The sequence below is a fragment of the Pleurodeles waltl genome, chromosome 6 (genome assembly GCF_031143425.1).
Source record: "Pleurodeles waltl isolate 20211129_DDA chromosome 6, aPleWal1.hap1.20221129, whole genome shotgun sequence".
Lineage (NCBI taxonomy): Eukaryota > Metazoa > Chordata > Amphibia > Caudata > Salamandridae > Pleurodeles > Pleurodeles waltl.
Genome location: NC_090445.1, coordinates 974,232,939 through 974,254,733, shown reverse-complemented (window position 1 = coordinate 974,254,733; position 21,795 = coordinate 974,232,939). Strand labels below are relative to the sequence as shown.

At 45.5% G+C, this 21,795-nt stretch overlaps 1 protein-coding gene across 2 annotated transcripts in view; it reads left to right on the top strand.

The window, feature by feature from the left end:
• The window catches only part of LOC138300449 (protein FRA10AC1), a 195,491-nt gene that overhangs the window by 128,129 nt on the left and 45,567 nt on the right, over positions 1 to 21,795 (top strand). For both annotated transcript variants that reach the window (XM_069239842.1, XM_069239843.1), the window contains exons 10-11: positions 3,987 to 4,100; positions 13,829 to 13,871. In XM_069239842.1, coding sequence (XP_069095943.1) covers positions 3,987 to 4,100; positions 13,829 to 13,871 — 157 coding nt within the window. The remainder of the gene's footprint in view (positions 1 to 3,986; positions 4,101 to 13,828; positions 13,872 to 21,795) is intronic.

The following is a 21,795-nucleotide window of genomic DNA, read 5'->3' as shown; positions in this document are numbered from 1 at the left end:
TTCTTTGTTTTTTTTGATCCAATAGCAATCGGCGGTGTTGCAACTGTCGGTAAAGTGTCGTGTTATGATTTATAATGTTAAAGGCAGAGCTTTTGTATGAGTGTTTAGCGGTAACCTAGCAACAAGGTAACAGAGCGTCGTACAAAAGAGAAGTTTACAGAATAGGCAAGAGTGCGCTGGCCACGGTTCGGGGGAGGGGCAGGAGAGGTTGGTGGGGAGGGGGTGAGCAGAACGAGACAGTGTGGGGATTCCAGCTAAAATAAGGCTCAGTTATTCGTCATTACTCTGCTTTGGATTCTATAAATTGAAATACTGACCACTTATGAATATTGATCATATTAGATACACTGGTGACTCATATCTACCACTATTTACTTTTCAATAGTTGGAACATTTTAAGTAGCATCCTTGCAGCATGCATACACCTAGATCATCTTCTATCCCGATGATGTCAAACAGACTGTTAAAACCCTGCCACCATAAAAAGTTTCTGTTTTTAAGACGAACATACGACCCTCCAAATTTTCTACAGGCTACTAGAGACCAGAAGCACATAGCTTCACCTCGTGTTCTCTCTTTTTTTAAAAAATTTTTTAAACTCTTTATTGATTTTCGCAGGATTTAATCATTGGATCATTGCTCTAGTGTCGTAGTACTTACACATATTTTGCAGTAGTACCTTGATTAAAAACAATTCCCCAACTCCCCAGCCCCCTTTGCTGCTTATGTTCTTCTGCACATGCATCCCAGTTGTGCGTGGGCTTCATATACCGAAGTAAATGGTTTGGACTCTAGCTCCCTCCCCTGGGTCTACAATGGCTCCCTTAGCCTGCCTGTCTGCCCACTCTGATCTTATCTCCCCCGTGAATTCTCTTACTGGGGCATACATATGGTTCCCGTCCCCCCTCTGTCCGCCACCACTTTGCTTGTCGTTCCTGTCTCCTCTACAACCCCAGCTTCCACACTTGTAAGTGCAGGTTCCTTCAAATCAGTCCGCATCATCGCCCATGCAGCCAAATCCTCCTCTAATTTCACATCCTGCCACACGTTTTATTCTGACTTCTTCCGCCCCTTGCCCACTATGACATATCCCAGAGCCAGTCTGCATATCTTGGGGCACCGCTCCTAGCCACTTTATGGCAGTGCAGCGCTTTGCAAGTGTTAGAGGGAAATCTGTTAATAAAATAAGACATATCAATTTGACAAAGTAATATAGGTTTAATCGATTTTCAGCTGGGAACAACAGGCAGTCTCAACATAGAGGCCATGACTGAAGTTCAAAGTTCTGGTTCACAAGCAGTGGTATTTATACTGTAAAAACCACAAAAAACTATGCTGACAAGTTCAGCATTGACGTAAGCAAGAACAAGCAGTACAGATAAGATAAAAGGGATGAGGTACCTCTTGACAAGAGCACATGCACGATTATTGGTCACCTCATGGGTGGGTAAGTAACATTGACGTCATTCTGCATCTCTATCTTTTCTGCACAACAACTGATTATATGTTACATGATGCTCACGGTAGCCCTGCCTGGTGCAAATGCTTATCTGACCCTCACACAGTTCCCCTTACCAAGATATGAATGACTTGTGGTTTTTAGGACCCTTGTGCTAAGGCAGGATACACCCTTTTGTTCCACCCTGTTCGGGCTAAGTGAAGATTTTGAAAGCAACAGTTGGTGCAGCTTTAAAGAAAAACTCTCATTCTAATGTGGCTTGGGCCTCTTGTATGTTTCAGCACAGCTAACTTAACAATGCATAATGTGCATAAGTTTCCTAAATAATAAGTGTTTGTTTGTCCTAAATATGTCCTGCCTTTTCTATTGAACCCACAGTCTGTCTTTTTTTAGCATGTCATGTATTAAGCCTTTCACTACCTGCATTAGTTTACAACTATCCCCAGCATAAAATGTTTACATTGGGATTTGGGAACTTATGTTCGTATGTATGTGATGTGTTCCTATTCTTCCTACATCACAAGCAGTAGGCCCAGTAAAATAGATTTTCGGCTTAGTTTCATCTTTGCTGGTGCCGGAGTCAGACCCAGCGATACTGTCTGTGGTGTGAGCAGTATCTCCCATCCAGTGGCTCTGTTTAGGTTCCCTATCATGTCTCTCCAGAAGTGCACTATCGCTGGGGACCGCCTTGCCACATGTACGAAGTCTGCAGCAGGTCTCCTGCTGGGTGCACCCTGGTACGATCGGGCAGTGCAGATAGAATGAATTGTCTTGGGCGAGACATACGCCTGATGTGTATCATTATATTGTATCAGTTTAAATCACGCGTTGGAGCTCACCACCAGCACTTCTTCATGCACTTTTTCCTCAGTCCAGAGTGGGCAGGGTTTGTTCCAGGCCCCCCTCACATTTGTCATGTGCTCTAGGAGTTATCTTTGGCAAATCTTCCCTTAATGCACAGTATGTGTGCCATATCAGTCTACGTCCTCCTGCCTTTGCAGGCAGCATTGCCAGTGTGTGTGAAGGTGCTGGCTCCTCTGGGAAGCAGGCCCATATCTCTCGTGCCATGGCGGAGATCTATGCATATTGTAAATACTGCCCCGTGCCCAGTGGGAAGGACTGTTCTGCATCTTCCTGCTTTTAAACTCTCCTCCGAGATATAGGTCTTCCAGTATTTCACAGCCTCCATCCTTCCATTTCTATATTGACATCACCTCAGCTATTTTGGCAGGCAGCTTCAATTCACAAATCAGCATATCTCACACGAATGGGGCAAGTCATAGTATCCTTGTGACCGCACGTTCCCACACATGACACACCTGGCGTACATGAAAGGGTGTGACCATAGGCACATGCGCGCCACATAGAAGCAGTGCAAGGAGCGTTAGGTTGCCACGGGACTCCTTCAAATCCAGCCAGTGAGCAGTGTGCTGTAAATGGGCTACCATATAGTAGAGTTCTGTGTGGGGAAACTCAATCCCTCCCTGCTTCCAGGATTGTTTAGCAGGGGTAGTCCTATTTGTTTTCTCCTATTGGCCCATAGTAAGTCTGTAATCAAGCTATCTAGCTCAGTAAAGTAGCGCTGGGGGAACTCAGAGCATGCTTCACAGCGCATACCTTGCCTTCACCTCATAGTCTTTCATTGTTCCCTGTGCCGAGGGGTATTTTCTTTCCTAAGCACTATATGTCCCAGCACCTCAGCTGGTCACATGCAGCTCTCCTCATCTATCTTCCTACAAACATTACACAACATTTTTATATGGGGGTCGAAAAAAGTATTTGGTACCAAGCCATCAGTTTGCAGCAGAAACTGTGGCTGAAAACATGATGCAGAGACAACCAGTACTGCTCTGTTCTTTCAGAAGGCAGTCCTTTTAGCTTTGTTTGGCCTGCAGAGTAACGGGACGCACATCACTACTGCTTTCTGGCCATAAAACGTATTGCATAAGGTCAGCGCACTTCCTAAAATCCATCCCCCTTTCCCTGAAGTCTGTTCACCACTTCGGTTGAATGTCCTTGCTGTGAGAAATGCTCAGCAGGGAACAGCTCCGAGGCTCCCCAGCCATGTGCACGTTTCACATTGCGGATCTCTGCTTCTCAGAGGTGGACCTTCCACCCCAGTTGTTTGTAGCTCTTGTCTCAATTTTCGTGCTTTTTTCTGGTATCTCAGTTTTCATGTTTAGTTCTTGTTCTTTTTGCCCTTTGGTTGCTACAGGCATCTTTGCTATTTGCCCTGCACCTGTTGCCCCCACCGCACTGGTGTGCCCCTTTGAGTATGGCACTGTTGCCACTTTGTCCGCACTACAATAATGCTATTGCGTGGCAGATTTCCTATTTGTTTTTAGCGCCCTTGCTTTTTCTCATGTCCTCCTTTATGTGTTTTTCATTTTTTATTTTGAGGACCTAGATTGCTGGAAGTGTGGACCTCTGAAGTGCTGCCCCTGTTAAATGTTTAACTTATCTACAGAAACAAAGGCGGTCTCACTCTCTCATAACACTGTTACCCTTTTGTTCGATTTGCCGCCAGGTCAGTTTTTCTGTGGGAACAAACACTGTGATGAAAAGGAGGGACTGAAGAGCTGGGAGGTGAACTTCGGATATCTGGAGCATGGCGAGAAGCGGAATGCGCTTGTTAAATTAAGTAAGTCGGCTCTTCTTGGCGGTCGTGGTCGGCATACCATTTAAGACTACGCTTCCCTTGAATGTGTTCTCTGTTTGTGCGCCTACACACAGACACATGCCAGGTTCAAGGAGCTACTGGGGAACAGTCCTCATTATTAACAAATATGAAAGAAGCCACTGTAGAGTGTACTGTGTAGTGTCAGATGCAGGTATGGGGTCGGCGCTCCCTTGGCAGCTAACCTTTGGATGTATTTATAAGTTAGACTTGTACCATCGGTGCATGCATTCTTGCACAGACGCTAGTGTGCACTCCTACTGAGGCGTGAGACACCCTGATGTACTGATTAATAGCTGAGATTGGTTCATGTCATTTCTCAATAACCAGTACTATTGTATGTTGAACCTAATTGTATTGTACTCTCTAGGTTTCCGGAAGAGGGTTTTTGTTTTCTAGAAAATTGTTTTACTCAGCATCTATTTTAGGGCAAAGCTATAATTTAGCACCATTTCCATCAGTTTTTCATTATGACCTTGGGTGCTAACAATCCTGCCAGCATATTTGCATCCAGCTGCTTAGCAAGGGTGCCATTGGCCCTAATGGCACCCTTGCAAGGATACTGGGCCTTTCGACCCCTGATTTGGTGGTGAGAAACAGCCACTGACTGGGGTGAAGTGTGCCCCCTCAATATTGCCACAAAGGCCCATGCCCTGCTGCACTGGTGAAAGCTACACTCATGTTTGCTTTGTGTTTTTAGCGCTGATACTGCTACTTCAAGTCCAGTTGAAAGATGGCATGAATTCAGGACTATGCAAAAACAATAAAGTAATGGGTAGAATACAAGTCCCAGTCTCAGCCACTGGCTTTCTCTCTGGCTGCATCCCAGTCCATTGTTCGGCCACCATGCCACCTTAGCTTGCACTGAGACATATGCAAATTTGTCTTGTCCCTGCTCCTAATAGAAACAGTGCAGCCCGAACTGATAGGCCAGGTCCTCCGGAACCAGACCACAAGTGTACCAGGAGCAGTTTTGCCCTTATTAAGGCTCTTCAGCCAGGTATAGCTTGGTTCCAGTGGCAGATTGAGCACGGGACCCACATCTAAGCATACCTGGCGCACTTACGGCATCAAATCCAAAAATAGCAAGGTGGTGGATGAAATGCTTGAATTAATCTCAGGCACTGGCAATCGCTCGTGCTGTGTCCAGATCCATCATTTTTAGACCACCATGCCACCGCAGTATGGACCCACACAAATCAGTCTTCACCCCGCTCCTCATGGGAAGAGACCAGTCCTCCCTGAATCGTATCAGAGAGGATCTAGCCTGGCAGTTTGGTTCAGACTGTTCCCATCGGAGCAGGGTCAATACTGATTTGCATATGGATGGGTGCAGGTTTAGGCGGCAAGGTGTGCAAAATAACAATGGATTGGGATGCGCCCAAGTACCAGTGGCTGACACTAATTCAAGCATTACATCCATCTCTTTTTGTATGCTTTAGTGTGTCGCCGTAAGTGGTATGCCCAGAAGTGGGTCATGTGCACACTATGTCACCGTAACCAAGCTATATCTGCCTTATGAGTCCTAACTAGAGCGAAACCGGTCCCAGGTTCCTTTTGTTCCTGTTTAGGGAAGACCTGGCAGTTTGGGATGGACTATTCCCATGACGAGCAGGGTCAAGACTGATTTACATATGGCTGGGCCCAAACTGAGATTGCATGGTTTTCTAAATTAATCATGGATTAGGATGTGGGCAGAGTAATTATCAGTGTCTAAAATTAATTCAAGCATTCCATCCATCATTTTTTTATATGCTTTAATGAATTCAGCACTGTCAAAACGACAGCTGCTGGCACAATATTCTGCAGTTATATTGGGATCCAAATGCTGCCAGTGGTGCAAGAAGAAGGGTTCATCCCAACACCTTCCTGCGTTTCCTCGAATGTAAGGAATGGAGATGCATAAGTGGATTATTTTAGGAGCCACACTGTATAACCACTCCCTGTTTTGACTTAAAATCCTCAAGTCCTAGTTGAAAGGGGCCATTCCCAACATGCTGTTTGGTTGCTGGACCATTTTTAGCTTTGGGGTAGATTAATCCCTTGGCAAAAATAAGAAGACAATGAAGACAGGCCCAGTAGTAAGACAAATGGCAACAACTCTTTTTACACGTTGCTTCGAGATCGGACCACTCAGATTTGCTCCTTACCCAATTCCCAAACAGTGTTATATCGGATGAACAATACGAAGGCAGAGTGCTACATGCAGGAATAGAGAAGCAGCTGGTAAAGACCATTCACTGCCAGATCATTTTGAAGGCAGAGTATCCCCGAAGAGAAAGACATTGAATTTGTATCAAGTTATGTCACATTCACCAAGGCGGACACTAATTGACACCCAAATCAGCAGCTTTTGTGATATCTTCCAAGTCTTAACTTTCACCATAAAGGAAAAACTCAAATACCAAGATTTTGCAACAACGATCCCTGATTTGTGGAACACGCCTTTCCTTGGTTGGTTATGGGCATCTGCATACCGTGTTCCACTCTTTTCACTGATGGCCCAAATAAAAAAACCACTTTCATTCCTCAGTTTTAAAACTCTTGTATAACTCGTTATCTAGATCCATGAAATATGTGTTTTGGCTAACTGCTAGTGTAATCGAGTCGGTTAAAGAAACATCCTGCAGGCAGGTCCTGTTGTCCAGAAGAGATGGTGGGATTCTTTGTGCAGGTCTAACAGGATTTAGTGTGACAACTAGCGTCTTTCATTTTGCACTTCTGATACTTGATTTCTCTTTTTTCCATAGAGAATCGGAGTCAGGCTAGAATATTTAGAAGAAAAGTATTTATCTTTGGTCTCGGAGCAAGGGTGCATCACCATGATTTTTTGATTTGAATTATATATTACAGCAAATTTTTGTTTTTGCTTTGTGTAATGGTATACTGCGCTCTGACTGCTGGGGAAGATGGTGGCTGGTGCAAGTTTGGGCTACACTAATGTGCTACTTTCCGGATGGACAGATACATTGGGGCTCTCAGATAATAACCAGACTGTGACAGTTTCCCTGGTACCTAGTCATAATACAATGGCAGAGAATGCTCTGTTTCTCATTCAACCTATCAACTTTCACCAGTAGGACACAGAGAACCTTCAAGCTGGTTCATAGCTCATCCTAGATGACAGGCGCTTGCCCTCAAAGGGTGCATGATGGGAACCTTGCTCTATACCCAACCTCGACTCATAAGGGGATGAAGGATAAAACTTAGATTCCTTCCCCAGACACCATGTTAAATTCATTTGGAGAAACACTTGACCAACACACATTGTCCAGCTGTATAAACAGGTATTTCAAAGGTCTTTGTCACAAATTACATTGGATCGCCAGGTTATTAAATCATGAGTTTTTAAATATCTACAAATCAGATGAAGTATTGCAAGCTTTCCGTTAACATATTTAATGTGTCAATCATGGGTTTGCAAATTTGACCATATTTAAAGCGAGAGTACAGGCACGTTACTACAGTTTATCTGGGTTAAAATGCACAGAATTAAAAAATAGCAAAAAAAATAGGCTCCAGAAAAAGGCAAAAAATCTGCGGTGACGTGGCAGAAAAGGTGTATTTGCTACACTATGGTCCTTGAGTCACACAGAAAAGAAGAATATATTCTTCAGGAGGCTGGAACGCAGTGTACTAAAAGTGTAGAAACAAATGGCATTGTTTCTGCCACTAAAGAAAAGTAATACTCAACAAATATAAACTGCACTTTTCTGACAGTGCCAAAGGCTCCTCCTGGATTTTATATCTCATTCAATGGGATGGTTATCTTCACATGGTGATTCTTGCTCATGGAGCTTTTCTGAAGTGGGCCCCATATGGCTTAGGTGGTGGGTTCTGCCCTGAGGTGAACTGTAGGAAGCTGGCTCTCTGTACAGCGCACTAAAACTAGGTACACTGTGCAGAGATTCGAGTGGATCCCCAATGTGTATTGCAGATGTAAAACTAGATAGGACTACAGCTTTATTTTGTGGTAGTATGGGCGAGCAGTTAGGTTTATCAGAGGGTAGTGCTAAGCTTTTGTTGTACTCACAGAGGCGATAAATGAGACACACACTCAAAATATAAATACAAGACCAATTTAGAAAAATAATATTTCTTTTTATATATGTTTCAAACCTAAGAACTTCGTAATCAGGTAAATAGATTTACAAGCATAAATACTTTTCAGTTTCAAAAAGCAATACAGTGCAATTTTTCAGTTTAGCAAGTTAACCTATGGGAGGAAAACAAGAATGCAGTTTTGCAGGTAAGTACACAACTTACAAATCCAGTCTTTGGGGTTTTAGGTCAACACCATACAAGGTTCAAATCAGTACCAAGAGTGCACTCACAGCAGCACAGGGGTGGCTGGGTGCAGAGGTCAAATTCAGAGTCAGGTGCCCAATGTCAACGAATGTAGACTACGGGTGAACAAAGATGCGCTGCTCACAGGCCAGTTAAGCAGTGTCAGGGGTCGATCTCCTGGGGTTGAGGTAAGCAAAAGGTTGGCCAGAAGGCAGCACCAAACTTACCCCGTCAGCGGCACATGGTTAGCCAGGTGCAGAGTGCCAACACAGCATCGGACACCCAATGTTAACTAATGGAGACAGGGGTAACTGAAGATGCACTACTGACAGGTGAGTAAAGCAGTGTTAGGCAGTGCTTAATTTGTGCTTGTTGTTTCCAGGGCGGAGCACCAGCACTTATTTTTGAGGGCCGGCGCTTAGTTTTCTGCCTCAAGCATTTACTGCGAGCAAAAGACACCTGGGAAAGACGGAGGAAGAGAAAAACGAAAAAGCTTCACAAAGTGAGAAAGCAGAAAGCTGCAAGAGTGAGCTGAAGGGGCAGGGAGTGGCTGTAAATGGACTGAAGAAGCCCGAGGTGGCTTCAGGATTACGCTGCCTCAGTATTATGTGCTTGCACTTTTAATTGCAGCAGCCGCATGTTTAAGAGGAGAGCTTTGAGCACCGGCACCTTTTTATTTACAAATTAAGCACTGGTGTAAGGGGTTTTGGGGGAAAGAGATCTGGAACTGGGGACCTGTTTAGCAGGGGCCCAGTGCACTTTCAGTCAAAATTGCACCAGAAACCAGGCAACAAGTTGGGGGTGTGACCTAATCAAAAGAGGCACTTTCCTACGTGGCCCCCTCCCAAACGAAAGAGGATGAAACTAACCCTTTCCAGGAGAATCTTTATCTTCTAAGAACCTGGAAAGGCCATTTGCATTGGCATGGTCAGTCCGAGGTCTGTATTACACTGTGAAGTCCATTCCCTGTAGGGAGATGGACCACCTTAACAATTTGGGGTTTTCACCTTTCATTTGCATCAGCCATGTGAGAGGACTGTGGTCAGTTTGACCTAGGAAGTGAGAACCAAACAAGTATGGTCTCATCTTCTTCAGGGACCAAACCACAGCGAAGGCTTCCCTCTCAGTGGTACTCCAATGCTGCTCTCGGGGAGTTAACCTCCTGCTAATAAAAGCAACAGGTTGGTCATGGCCTCTGTTTGGAGTAGTCTGGAACTTTTAGAACAGGTGCCGACCACATTGCTTCCTTCAGGGTGTCAAAGGCCTTTTGACAGCTGACTGTCCTGCTTACCTTTTTGTGCATCTTTTTAGAGGTGAGTTCTGTGAGGAGTGCCATAATCCTTCACTAATCTTCCGTAATACCCAGTCAAGCCAAGGAATGCCCTGACTTGGGTCTGGGTTGCTGGAGCTTCCCAGTCCAGAATTGCCTGGATCTTGGCTGGATCTTGGGTTGAAGTGGTTGAATTTGGCCCCCTCCTACCAGATGTCCCAAGTATACAACCTGACCCTTCCCTGTCTGGCACTTGCTTTTCTTGATGGTGAGGACTGCACTTTTTAGAGCCACCAGGACCTCTCTGAGGTGGATCAGGTGATCCTGCCAGGTAGAGCTGAAGACAGCAATACCATCTAGATATGCCGTACTACAGTCTTCTAACCCTTGCGAGAACTTTATTCACCAACCTCTGGAAGGTTGCATGGGCATTTCTTCAGACTAAAGGGCATAAACGTGAACTGATAATACCCATCAGGAGTGGAGAATGCAGACCTTTCTTTTGCTCATGGAATCAGACGTTACTGCCAGTACCCTGATATGAGGTCAAAAGTACTCAGATATTTGGCTTCTCCCAGTCTGTCAGTGAGTTCATCTGCTCCTGGAATTGGGTGACAATCTGTCTTGGTCACTGCATTAAGACCCCTAAAGTACACACAGAACCCCATCTTTTTCTTTCCACTCTGGGAATAAGGTTCGGGGACTAGCATGACTGGGCTGTCCTGCTGTCCAGAAGAGTCTGCTGCTGGTCTGTGAGGGTGTCTGAAAAGAGTACTCCCTCAACTGAGCCATCCTTGGGATTGCTGGAGAGGAGATCAGGGAGAGCTCACTCTCAATTTCCTGTCCCTTATCTGTGATCATGAGCATGGTCATCTCAGCTCGGTCATGGTAGGGTTTCAGGCGGTTTACATGGATTAATGTCTTGGGATTTTCGCAACTACCAAAGTCCACCAGATAGGTGACTTCCCATTTCTTCTCTAGGATGGGGTAGGGTCCACTCCACTTGTCTTTGAGGGCCAAAGGGGCCACAGGCTTCAACACCCATACCTTTTGCCCAGGTTGGTATACAACCAGTGCAGCTTTTTGGGCAAACTAGAGCCTCTGGAGCTCTTGGCTGGCCTCTAGGTTTTGTTTGCTTTTTACAGGTACTCAACCATCTTTGAATAAAGGGCAAGCACATAATCCACTATGTCCTGCTTGGGCTCTCCGGAAGGTCTCTCCCATACTTCCTTTACAAGGCTTGGTGGTTCCCTAACAGGATGCCCAAACAAAAGTTCAAATGGGGAGAAACCCTCTCCCTTCTGTGGCACCTCCCTATAGGCATAAATCAGGCATGGAAGTAGGACATCCCATCTCCTTCTGAGTTTTTCAGAGAGCCCACTAATCATTCCTTTGAGAGTCTTGTTGAGTCTCTTAAAAAGACCATTGCACTGTGGGTGAAATGGGGTTGTGAACTTATAGGTAACACCACATTCAGCCGACATTAGCTTCAGGTAGCCATACATGAAGCTGGTACCTCCGTCTGACACCATCTCCTTAGGAAAGCCCACTCTGCTAAAAATACCAATGTGGGCCCTAGCTACTGCAGGGGCTGTAACAGTCCTTAGGGGGTTTGCTTCAGGGTACCTGGTGGCATGATCCACCAGTATAAATCTGTCCCCTGATGCTGTTTGAGGGTCAAGGGGACCAACAATGTTGATCCAAACCCTTTCAAATGGAACCCCAACCACTGGAAGTGGAATTGGGGGCTGGGGGGCCTTTGGTTATCCACCTTTCTTGCCACTGGCCTGACAGGTGGCACAGGAGTTACAAAACTCCTTTATGTTCTGGGACATGCCTGGCCAGTAGAAGTTGTTGACTAACTGACTCCATGATTTTGTTTGGCCAAGATACCCAGCTAAGGGGATGTCATGGGCCAAAGTTAGGAGAAACTCTCTGCATTGCTCAGGCACTACCAGTCTCATGGTGGCACCAGGTTTAAGGTCTCTGCCCTCAGTGTACAGGAGCCCTTCCTCTCAATAGGTCCTGTGGGTCCCGCTAACATCACCTTTTTCCTGTGCAGCAACCTGCTGCCTCAGACCTTCAAGAGTGGAATAGGTTTGTTGTCCATGGCTCAGATCTTCCCCAGAGGGCCCCCCTGGTCCTAGGAGCTCTGCTGTGTAAGGCCCAAGCTCCTGAGGCTCAGTTCCCTCTGAGCTGTTAGCTCCTCTCCCTGAGAAGAGAGATCCTGCTCTGTGATCTGTTTGGAAGCTGGTCCCCCAGTCTTTCTGCCCTTTCTCTTGGTAGGTTTGGCCATTATTCCAGGCTCCAACTCTACTTTTTCACCTTGTGCTTTGCTCTGGTTTTGATGAACACTCACTGAAGGATACCCAGCATAGCTGCATGGGTCTTTTTTTCTACCTCAGCCCAGGCCGAGGACTCCAGATCATTCCCTAGCAGACATTGGATAGGTATAGCAGGAGATACCACCCCTTTCTTTTGGCCAGTAACCCCTCCCCATTCTAAGGACACCATTGCCATGGGATGGACCTTAGCCTGATTGTCAGCGTTGAGGACAGTATATGTCTCTCCAGGAAGATACTGGTCTGAGGACACCAGTTGCTCAGTCACTATGGTGACACTGGCACCAGTGTCTCTCAGTCCTTCAACTTGAATCCCATTGATATGAGGCTGTTGTTTGTATGTCTCCAGACTACTGGGCCAGACTGCCAGGGCAGCTACATCTACCCCACACCCTTTAAGAATAAAGTTGCCTCATTCGGCTCACTGACATTGTCAGGGCTTTCTTGATATCCCATCTGGAGACTTACCACTGGTGGTACTGCAGGTGCACTAGAGGCATTCTTGTTAGGACAGTTGAGATCTCCTCTTGGGTGTCCATTGGTTTTTACAAGTGTAGCACTAAGTCTTGCTGAGATCCCAATTTTTCCCCTTGAATGCACCCTTGGGCTGGGAAGAGTCTCGGGCCCAAACTCCTGTGCAGGTTTTTGGGGGCCTCTAGAAAACACTCTGTTTTTTCCGTGTTTTGGTTACCCTCTTTCCTTGTGGGGGCTTTTTGACCTCTTTTTTGTGGTCCCCCCCACCAATGGAAGCCTTGATCACCCTTTTTTCGACCCAGTGGTCTGCCTTCTTCCCCCAACTCTTGAGGAGAAAGTGGACCTAGGTCTACCAGGTACTGGTGCAACTTTTCTTGGACACAACTACTCAACAGATGCTCTGTCATTATTAGATTGTAAAGCCCTTCATAATCATGCACCTTGTTACCTTTAAACCAGCCACCTAGAGTTTTCACTGAGAAGTCCACAAAATCAACACATGATTGACTATAGGTCTTTCGAATTTGATACTGTACTTCTCAGGAGTCAACCCAAATCCTTCAATCAGGGTAGCTTTCATGAGATCATAGGATGTTGCATCAGCCTCATTCAGTGATGAGTCTATCCCTACACTTTCCTTAGAACGGTTTCCAAAGGAGGGTATCCCAGTAGTGTTTGATAAGTTTTCTGGAAACACAGGCCCTCTCACAGGCTCTGAACCACTTAGTGATATCATCACCTTTCTCATACTTGGGGACAATCCCTTTGGGGTTTGTAGGGTCACAGTGCTCTACTTTGTCCCTAGTTATGAGATTGCTGCCACAATTCATGGCTGCTAAACTAATTTCTATTCTTTCCCTTTCTGTAGCTAAGATCCTATTTTCCAGGTCCAATCTCTTAGCTAGTCTTTCTAAGAGGGCATCTTCTTCAGAGATTCAGTCCCTGGACCGTAAGGAACCTGAGCCATCCTCACTAGAGGGAGGTGTCTGAGACACAAGTTGTACTTTTTACTATATGAATAATTGTTAGGAACATCCATACTCATTTTGTGGTTTGTAACAGAATGGTTTAAAATACACAGAAATTGAAAGCAAAATAGAGCGTGGTGTATTGTTAATGGAGATGGCCAGCTCTTCAGTACAGTCTACAAATACACTTAAAAGAAGAAGCTTGTTTGTCAAATGCTTTTGGAATCTAACCTAAAGAGGAAAAGCTAAACTCTTCCTTTTTAAAATAAAAGTACCCTGATACGTCTGTCAAACATGTTCAGAGGAACGTGTGTATGTGTGCCTCTTTAATGTGTGTTCTTTTTCTTTTAGGACTCTGCCCAGAATGCTCATATAAACTAAACTTTCATCACAGGTATGTATCTGCAAAGGCTCATTGAAAGAAGAGTTATTACATTAAATTGTGTTTCATTCAGGTGCAATGAGTGTAACATGTAAATAAATGAGAGAGAAGAGTGGTAAAGTATATTATAGGAAGTGGACAAAAGTTGGAAAAAAAAAAAAAAAACGGCCCTGATTTTCCCTTCAACTCCTACCCTTTGGGACTAAGTTTTCATTTCTTGGATTCTGGGAGAGAATAAACCTCTAAAAGTAGCAATCATGGTTCTGTTGCCTTATTCACCCCACACCCTGAGAGAGCCTGGCTCCATCCTTACAGTTATGGAAGACAAGCCAGGCTGTACCAGGACAGACAATATCGGTATTAAAGCCCTGTCTCTACCCTCTAACCCCCCACCCCCAGTCAGGTCCAGTACATGCTGTCCACCTTCTTTTTTAGATCCATATTTTGTGTCCGATTAGTATAATTTAGCAGGGTCTCTTTTCCTTTACACCATTCTTAGTCTTGAACATTAACTATTATTGTTACAATTATTCAGCAGTGTTTCACATAAAAAGAAATTCCAAAGTTTTCCTAGCACAGAGATGAGGTCAACAGACTTAAGCGATCTGAGAACTCCCAGGTGTATCCATTCAGAACCTTCCGGTTTTTTGGTCATGTGCCACGCTGTTGACTTACGTGCTCCTAAGTAAGAACACTGTGTTTTGGATCTGTGTTCTGCCTCTCTGGTTACCCCTCTTTGAGAATTCCGTTGGTACCGCATCTAGATGTCTCTCAAGAGTGATAGGAGCGCTCAATATTGCATTACATTTATTTGTGCCCTTTACTGTACTCTCCAGAGAGACAGAGTCTTTTTATATTCATATCATGGTGCAGTGACAGAACTCGTACTTATTCCCTCCCCCACAATTCAGATGAGGTGAACATCTTTGCGGTATTCACAGGCATCGCAGAGCTCTTCCTGCCCTTGTCTGCATAATGAAACTAGATGCACTGGATAAGGCGATCCTCCAACTTTGCTTGATGTTTTTCATTACCACAGGGGACAACGTTTGTATGAGATACAAGACATGGACTTTCAATGCAAAGGTCCTCCTCCATTGTTCCTATAACATCATTCAGCATCCTTCATGCTGCGTTCAACCCTACTGCCTGCCATCAGCATAATGGTAAAAATGCAGCCTCGTCAAAAATGGTTACAAGAAGCCCAACAAGTATGCATGGGTAATACATTCAAATTGCTCCAAACAGGGGGCACCAAAATATTTTTTGCTTGATTCCCTAAAAATGCAGAACATGTCACACTGACAGTGTCCCGAAGGAAATCTGGTTCAGAAGTCAGATTGGATTCCTTCAAATGGAATTATATTGTTGTGTGTTAATTTACTATTGAGTGTTGCAGCAAGGAAAATGATCCCTGAAAATTTACTGCTTACGGTCTTAGCAGAATCTTCTGAGACTGGCAACCAAATCAAAGATCAGAGAACTGGAATATGGAGTGGGGTGGGTGGGTGTGCCTACGATCGGACTTTTATGTGTATCCTTGCAGGGGCTGTCACGACTCACGTGCTGCTTGCGCCTGGAGTTTGCAGATCTTGAGGCGTGGATCTTGAGAGTTCGACTTTGGCCCAAAAAGGGGCGACTCTTTCTGGTAGCCACGGTGCTGTAGGCGAGGAAACGCCAAGGACAGACCGTGACCGTGAGAAAGTAGCGCCAGAGGGAAAAAACCCCTTCAGAAGAAGAGGAAAAACCTCCCAGAAGATTCGCAGGGGATTCCTGGAACAAGAACAGAGGAACAGGAATCAAAGGAACTGACGTAACACAGAATGGCGAAATCCAGAGCCAAAGGCTAGGAAATCAGGAGCGAGGACACTAACTGAAACAGAGAGTGTTGCAGCGCAAAGAGGAAAAGAAACACCACCCTTAAATACCATAAAACAGGAAGTGACCCACAGGAAGAAAAAGGACACCATCTTGAATAGGGAAAGGTAGATAGGATAGACTGGAGCAGAAACCATAGAGAATAGGGAAGGAGGAATGCTGGGAAGACAGAGGTAACCTGGGAAGGGGAAAAGACATAAAGGACAGAGGAAGAAAACAGACCCAAAAAGGAAGAAAGACAGAAAAAGAAGAAAAAGGAGCCCCAAACAGGTAAGAGGGGTCAGGAGACCCCAACAAGACGGAGGGAGAGAGCAGCGCGAGGCCCCAAGTAAGTCCTGGGGCCTCGCAGGGTGCAAGAAAGGCTCGGGGCGCGCCGCGTCTTAGAGACGCGAAGCGCGGCCCGAGCCGAACGCGCGGCTTGTGCCGAACGCTCGGCTCGCGCCGCGCGGTGCGGCGCGACAGTAGGCCCCCCTCCCGAAGGCCCTGGTTTGAAAGGAAATAAACGGTGAAAGCGCTGAGTCAGAAGAGGAGCATGAACAGAAGATGCATCTTCCCAAGAACACTCACTGAGAGGATAACCCTTCCAATGAATCAGATACTGCAGACGGGTGTGAAAAAGACGAGAGTCACAAATCTCCTGAACCTCATATTCAGGAACATCATCCACTAAGACAGGAGGAGGACAGGAAAACTGACGGGAATACGGATCTGGTACATAAGGTTTGAGTTGGGAGACATGGAAGACTGGATGAATCTTCCATGTGTGAGGCAAGTGAAGACGGACAGTGACAGGATTAAGCAACTGGAGAATACGGAAAGGCCCGTAATAGCGAGGTGTGAATTTGTTCTGAGAAAGATGTGAGGGTAAGAATTTAGAAGAAAGCCAAACTTTATCCTGTGGATGGTAGTCCGGAGTGGCCCTACGTTTCTTGTCTGCTACTTTCTTCATATATCTCTTGGTGTGTAAGAGATTAGAACGAATCAGTCTATGGATTTGTAGAAGACGTTTGGAAAAATGAGTAATAGCGGGCAAGGGAGTGGGAGACAGAGAAGAAGTAGGAAAAGAGGTAGGATGAAAACCATAAGAACAGAAAAAAGGAGTGGTCTTGGAGGCACTATGGACTGAGTTATTATAAGAGAATTCAGCGATAGGGAGATACGTGTTCCAGTTGCTTTGAGTTGAGTTGCAAAAACAACGAAGGTATTGTTCTAAGCCTTGGTTCAGACGCTCGGTCTGTCCATTGGTCTGAGGATGGAAGCCCGATGACAGAGCTCTATCGATGTTTAGTGTCTTACAAAAATACCTCCAAAACCGGGAAATGTACTGAGGTCCTCTATCAGATATAAGAGTATGAGGAAGTCCATGAAGACGGAAGATATGTTCGATGAATATCTGGCTTAATTCTTGGGATGTAGGTAGCTTTTTCAAGGCAGTGAAGTGAGCCATCTTAGTAAAAGAGTCCACAGTGACCATGATTACCCGGTTTCCTGCTGAGAGTGGTAACGAACACATGAAATCGGTAGAGATGGTGTGCCATGGAGTTGGCGGAACCGGCAAGGGCTGGAGTAATCCCGCAGGTCTGGTTCGGGGAATCTTGACTTGAGCGCATGTGGGACAAGCCTGAACGTATGGTTCAATATCCTGTTTCCAAGTAGGCCACCAGAAAAATCGTGATAACAGTTCTTGTGTGGCCTTGATGCCTCTATGACCAGCAACCGGTGAATCATGACACATTTGTAATGCCTTTTCTCTCACTCTGTTAGTGGGGATGAATAACAGATCGTGATAATAATAGTATCCTTGTCTCTTATGTAAAAGAGGCCTTAAGTTCTCTACTTCATCATCAGATAGATTGGGGTACTCCAGTTGTACCTCCTCCAGAAAAGACTGGGCTACCCCAATGATCTTACTAGGTTCCAGTAGGGGTTGAGCTGGGACAGGAGTACAATCTGGATAACGACGCGACAGAGCATCAGCCAGAATGTTTTGGGAGCCAGGAATATATGTAATGTAGAAATCATACTGGCTGAAGAAGAAGGCCCAACGAGCTTGACGACTATTTTGGCATACGAAATTTCGTAAACATTGTAAGTTTCGATGGTCTGTTCTCACTTCAAAAGGTTCCTTGGAACCCATCAGAAACTGCCTCCATTCAATACAAGCTGTTTTCAGAGCCAACAATTCTCTTTCCAATACTGAGTAATGTTGTTCTGCAATAGAGAGTATATGAGACAAATAGAAAACAGGATGTTCAAGACCATCATCCTCTTGTTGTTGGAGTAGGACGGCACCAATGGCTTTTTCAGAAGCATCGGTGACGACAATAAATCGTTTGTTGGTATCTGGATGTCTTAAGATGGGAGCTTGTGTAAATGCCTTCTTTAAATCCTGAAAAGCTGTTTCAGCAGCTTTAGTCCAGACAAACCCTTTAATAAGATTTTCCTTCTTTAAAGTGTGAGTTATATGGCTAGTTTGTTTTGCAAAGTCTGCGATGAATTGTCGATAGAAGTTCGCCAATCCTAGAAAGCATTGTGTTTCTTTAATAGAAGATGGAGAAGGCCAATCTAGGATAGCTTGTACCTTTTCTTGATCCATGGCTACTCCGGTGGTACTTAAATGATATCCTAGATATTTGACTTCCGTCTGGTCAAACTCACACTTTTCGGGTTTGCAAAATAGTTGATGTGCCCGGAGTCGTTGAAGGACTTGTTTAACATGGGAAGAATGGAGTTCGGGATTTCTGGAATAAATAAGAATATCATCAAGGTAGATTACAACTGTCTGATTCAGGAGATCCGAGAATACTGAGTCCATAAATCTCTGAAAGATTGCCGGGGCATTAGTAAGACCGAAAGGCATTACCCTGTATTCAAAGTGACCAAATGGAGTCCTAAAGGCCGTTTTCCACTCATCTCCTTCTTTAATGCGTAAGAGGTGATAGGCTCCCCGTAGATCTAGTTTGGTAAACCGTTGGGCCCCTCTGACTGCCTCTAAAATGTCCCTTATGAGAGGCAAAGGATAACGATCTTTAATAGTTATTTTATTCAGGCCTCGAAAATCCAGGCAAGGGCGAAGGTCCTTTGTCTTCTTGGGTACGAAAAAGAGAGGAGCCCCGGCCGGAGAAGACGATGGAACAATAAGACCACTTTGAATATTTTCATCCAAATACTCCTTTAGTACTTCCTTTTCAGTTTCCGTGAGGGAATACATCCTGCCAAAAGGAACGATAGTGCCAGGTTCCAAGGGAATAGCACAATCGTAATCTCGATGTGGAGGTAACACAGGTTTGGAAGGTTTTTGGAAGACATCTTGAAAATCCAAATAGTGTTCAGGAACTCCTTGGACTGTATTTATGGTCGAACCGGTGGTACCCTCCGTGATTATTGACCTCTTAGGCGACCAATACTTGTCTGAAGCAAAACAGTGCTCGTGACAGAACTGTGAAGACAAGGAAACCGTCCGGGTAGCCCAGTTCACATATGGATTATGTCGGATGAACCACGGGATTCCAAGAATGATGGTATGGTTGGGGGAAGTTATAAGATCAAAGGAGATGTGTTCCTGATGGTTACTGATCTGTAGATTCAGCATCAGGGTAGTCGTATCTACTGGACCCGATGATATCAAAGATCCATCCACCGTGTGTACTTGTTCTGGAATCTCCTTAGGTTGTATAGGAACTTGTTGAGTGGTGGCCCACTTCTTATCCATATAAATACCACTAGCTCCACAATCTAGTAGTGCCATAGTCTTCTCTTGACGGCCATCAGGAAGTTGTAACATTACTGGTAAAATGAACAAAGATGTGGTATTGTCGTTGAAAGAACTGATGGAAGGTATAGCTGCTAATCCCGTCCCCTCCCTTCTTACAGAGGACGGGAAGCGGCGTTTCCCGATGGCCTTGATGGACGTACTGGACAGGTACGCAGTATGTGGCCGGCAGAACCGCAGTATAAACACAAACCCTTCTTTCGTCTATCTTCTCGTTCGCTAGCGGAGAGAGGGCCTCGAGTTGTATCCACCTGCATGGGTTCTCCTTCGGTGTCTCTGACAGGAGGGCGAGGTTCCTCAGAACGATGCGGAAAAACTCGTGAGGTGCTTGGTTGAAAAGACCCTCTGCTCTTTCTCTTCTCTGCTCTCCGTTCCTGAAGGCGATACTCGATGGAGAGGGCTTGATCCATCAGGCCACGAAGATCTTCCACTCTGGTGGAATGTACTAGTTCGTCTTTGATTTCTTCTTTGAGTCCTCTACGAAACAAAGTCACCAAAGTACGTTCCACCCAGGTGGTCTCTGCCGCTAGTTGACGAAAGCGTGTAATGTATTGAAGGACATCTTGTGAACCTTGATGAATATCGCATAAGGCCTCTTCTGCTGAAGCCTCCAATCCCGGACGACTAAACATCAGCTTGAAGCGGTTCACAAAGGCGGAATAATCCGACAATACCGGATCGTTAGATGATACCATCGGGGTTGCCCAGGCCAAGGCAGGACCAGATAAGGCACTGATGAGATAACCCACCTTTGTTCTGTCATGGGAGAATTGGGTGGGTCGGAAGGCGAAGTACACTGTCAAGGAGTCAAGGAACTCTCGCAGCTTCGGTTGGTTCACCCGAAAAACGATGGGTAGAGGCGGAGAGCGTCGGGACATCACCACTGCGGAAAGCCAAAGCCTGTCGCAGCGCAGCATTCTCACTGCGTAGTTGCTGTAATTCTTGAGCTTGTTGCTGAATTGTAGTTAGCAGAGCTTGATCCGGATCCGCAGCAGCTACCACAGTGTCTTCCATGGCGTTAGAAGACGTCGGGATGGTTAGGCGCTGCAATCTGTCACGACTCACGTGCTGCTTGCGCCTGGAGTTTGCAGATCTTGAGGCGTGGATCTTGAGAGTTCGACTTTGGCCCAAAAAGGGGCGACTCTTTCTGGTAGCCACGGTGCTGTAGGCGAGGAAACGCCAAGGACAGACCGTGACCGTGAGAAAGTAGCGCCAGAGGGAAAAAACCCCTTCAGAAGAAGAGGAAAAACCTCCCAGAAGATTCGCAGGGGATTCCTGGAACAAGAACAGAGGAACAGGAATCAAAGGAACTGACGTAACACAGAATGGCGAAATCCAGAGCCAAAGGCTAGGAAATCAGGAGCGAGGACACTAACTGAAACAGAGAGTGTTGCAGCGCAAAGAGGAAAAGAAACACCACCCTTAAATACCATAAAACAGGAAGTGACCCACAGGAAGAAAAAGGACACCATCTTGAATAGGGAAAGGTAGATAGGATAGACTGGAGCAGAAACCATAGAGAATAGGGAAGGAGGAATGCTGGGAAGACAGAGGTAACCTGGGAAGGGGAAAAGACATAAAGGACAGAGGAAGAAAACAGACCCAAAAAGGAAGAAAGACAGAAAAAGAAGAAAAAGGAGCCCCAAACAGGTAAGAGGGGTCAGGAGACCCCAACAAGACGGAGGGAGAGAGCAGCGCGAGGCCCCAAGTAAGTCCTGGGGCCTCGCAGGGTGCAAGAAAGGCTCGGGGCGCGCCGCGTCTTAGAGACGCGAAGCGCGGCCCGAGCCGAACGCGCGGCTTGTGCCGAACGCTCGGCTCGCGCCGCGCGGTGCGGCGCGACAGGGGCATTCTGTATACATTGAAGATGCTGAATCTTGAAGTCAGACTGACAGTATGTGCCATTTGAAAAGTCAGTTGGCCAGGGCATTGTAAGAAGTAGAAAGGTTTTAAATATATAGCTTTATAATTTCATCATATTATAACAACAACAAAGCAACAGTTGTAGTGTAACATTTCCTTTAAGTGGTAGACAGAGCCATATAATTTACACTTTAACATCATAATTAAACTCATGCTAGTGTGCAGCAGTTGTAAAGCAATTCACTTACCCTTTAACAGTTTTCCTCATGTATGTCCATAACAGCATCTTTACAATGCTTCTTCCCTAGGCATAATATCTTCACAAGCACATCCAGAGCCTGATGGGGATAATCTTGTCAGATCGATAATCAGTTCGAATGTAACTGACCATATTTTTAAATCACCTTTCACTGTCCCAACACATCT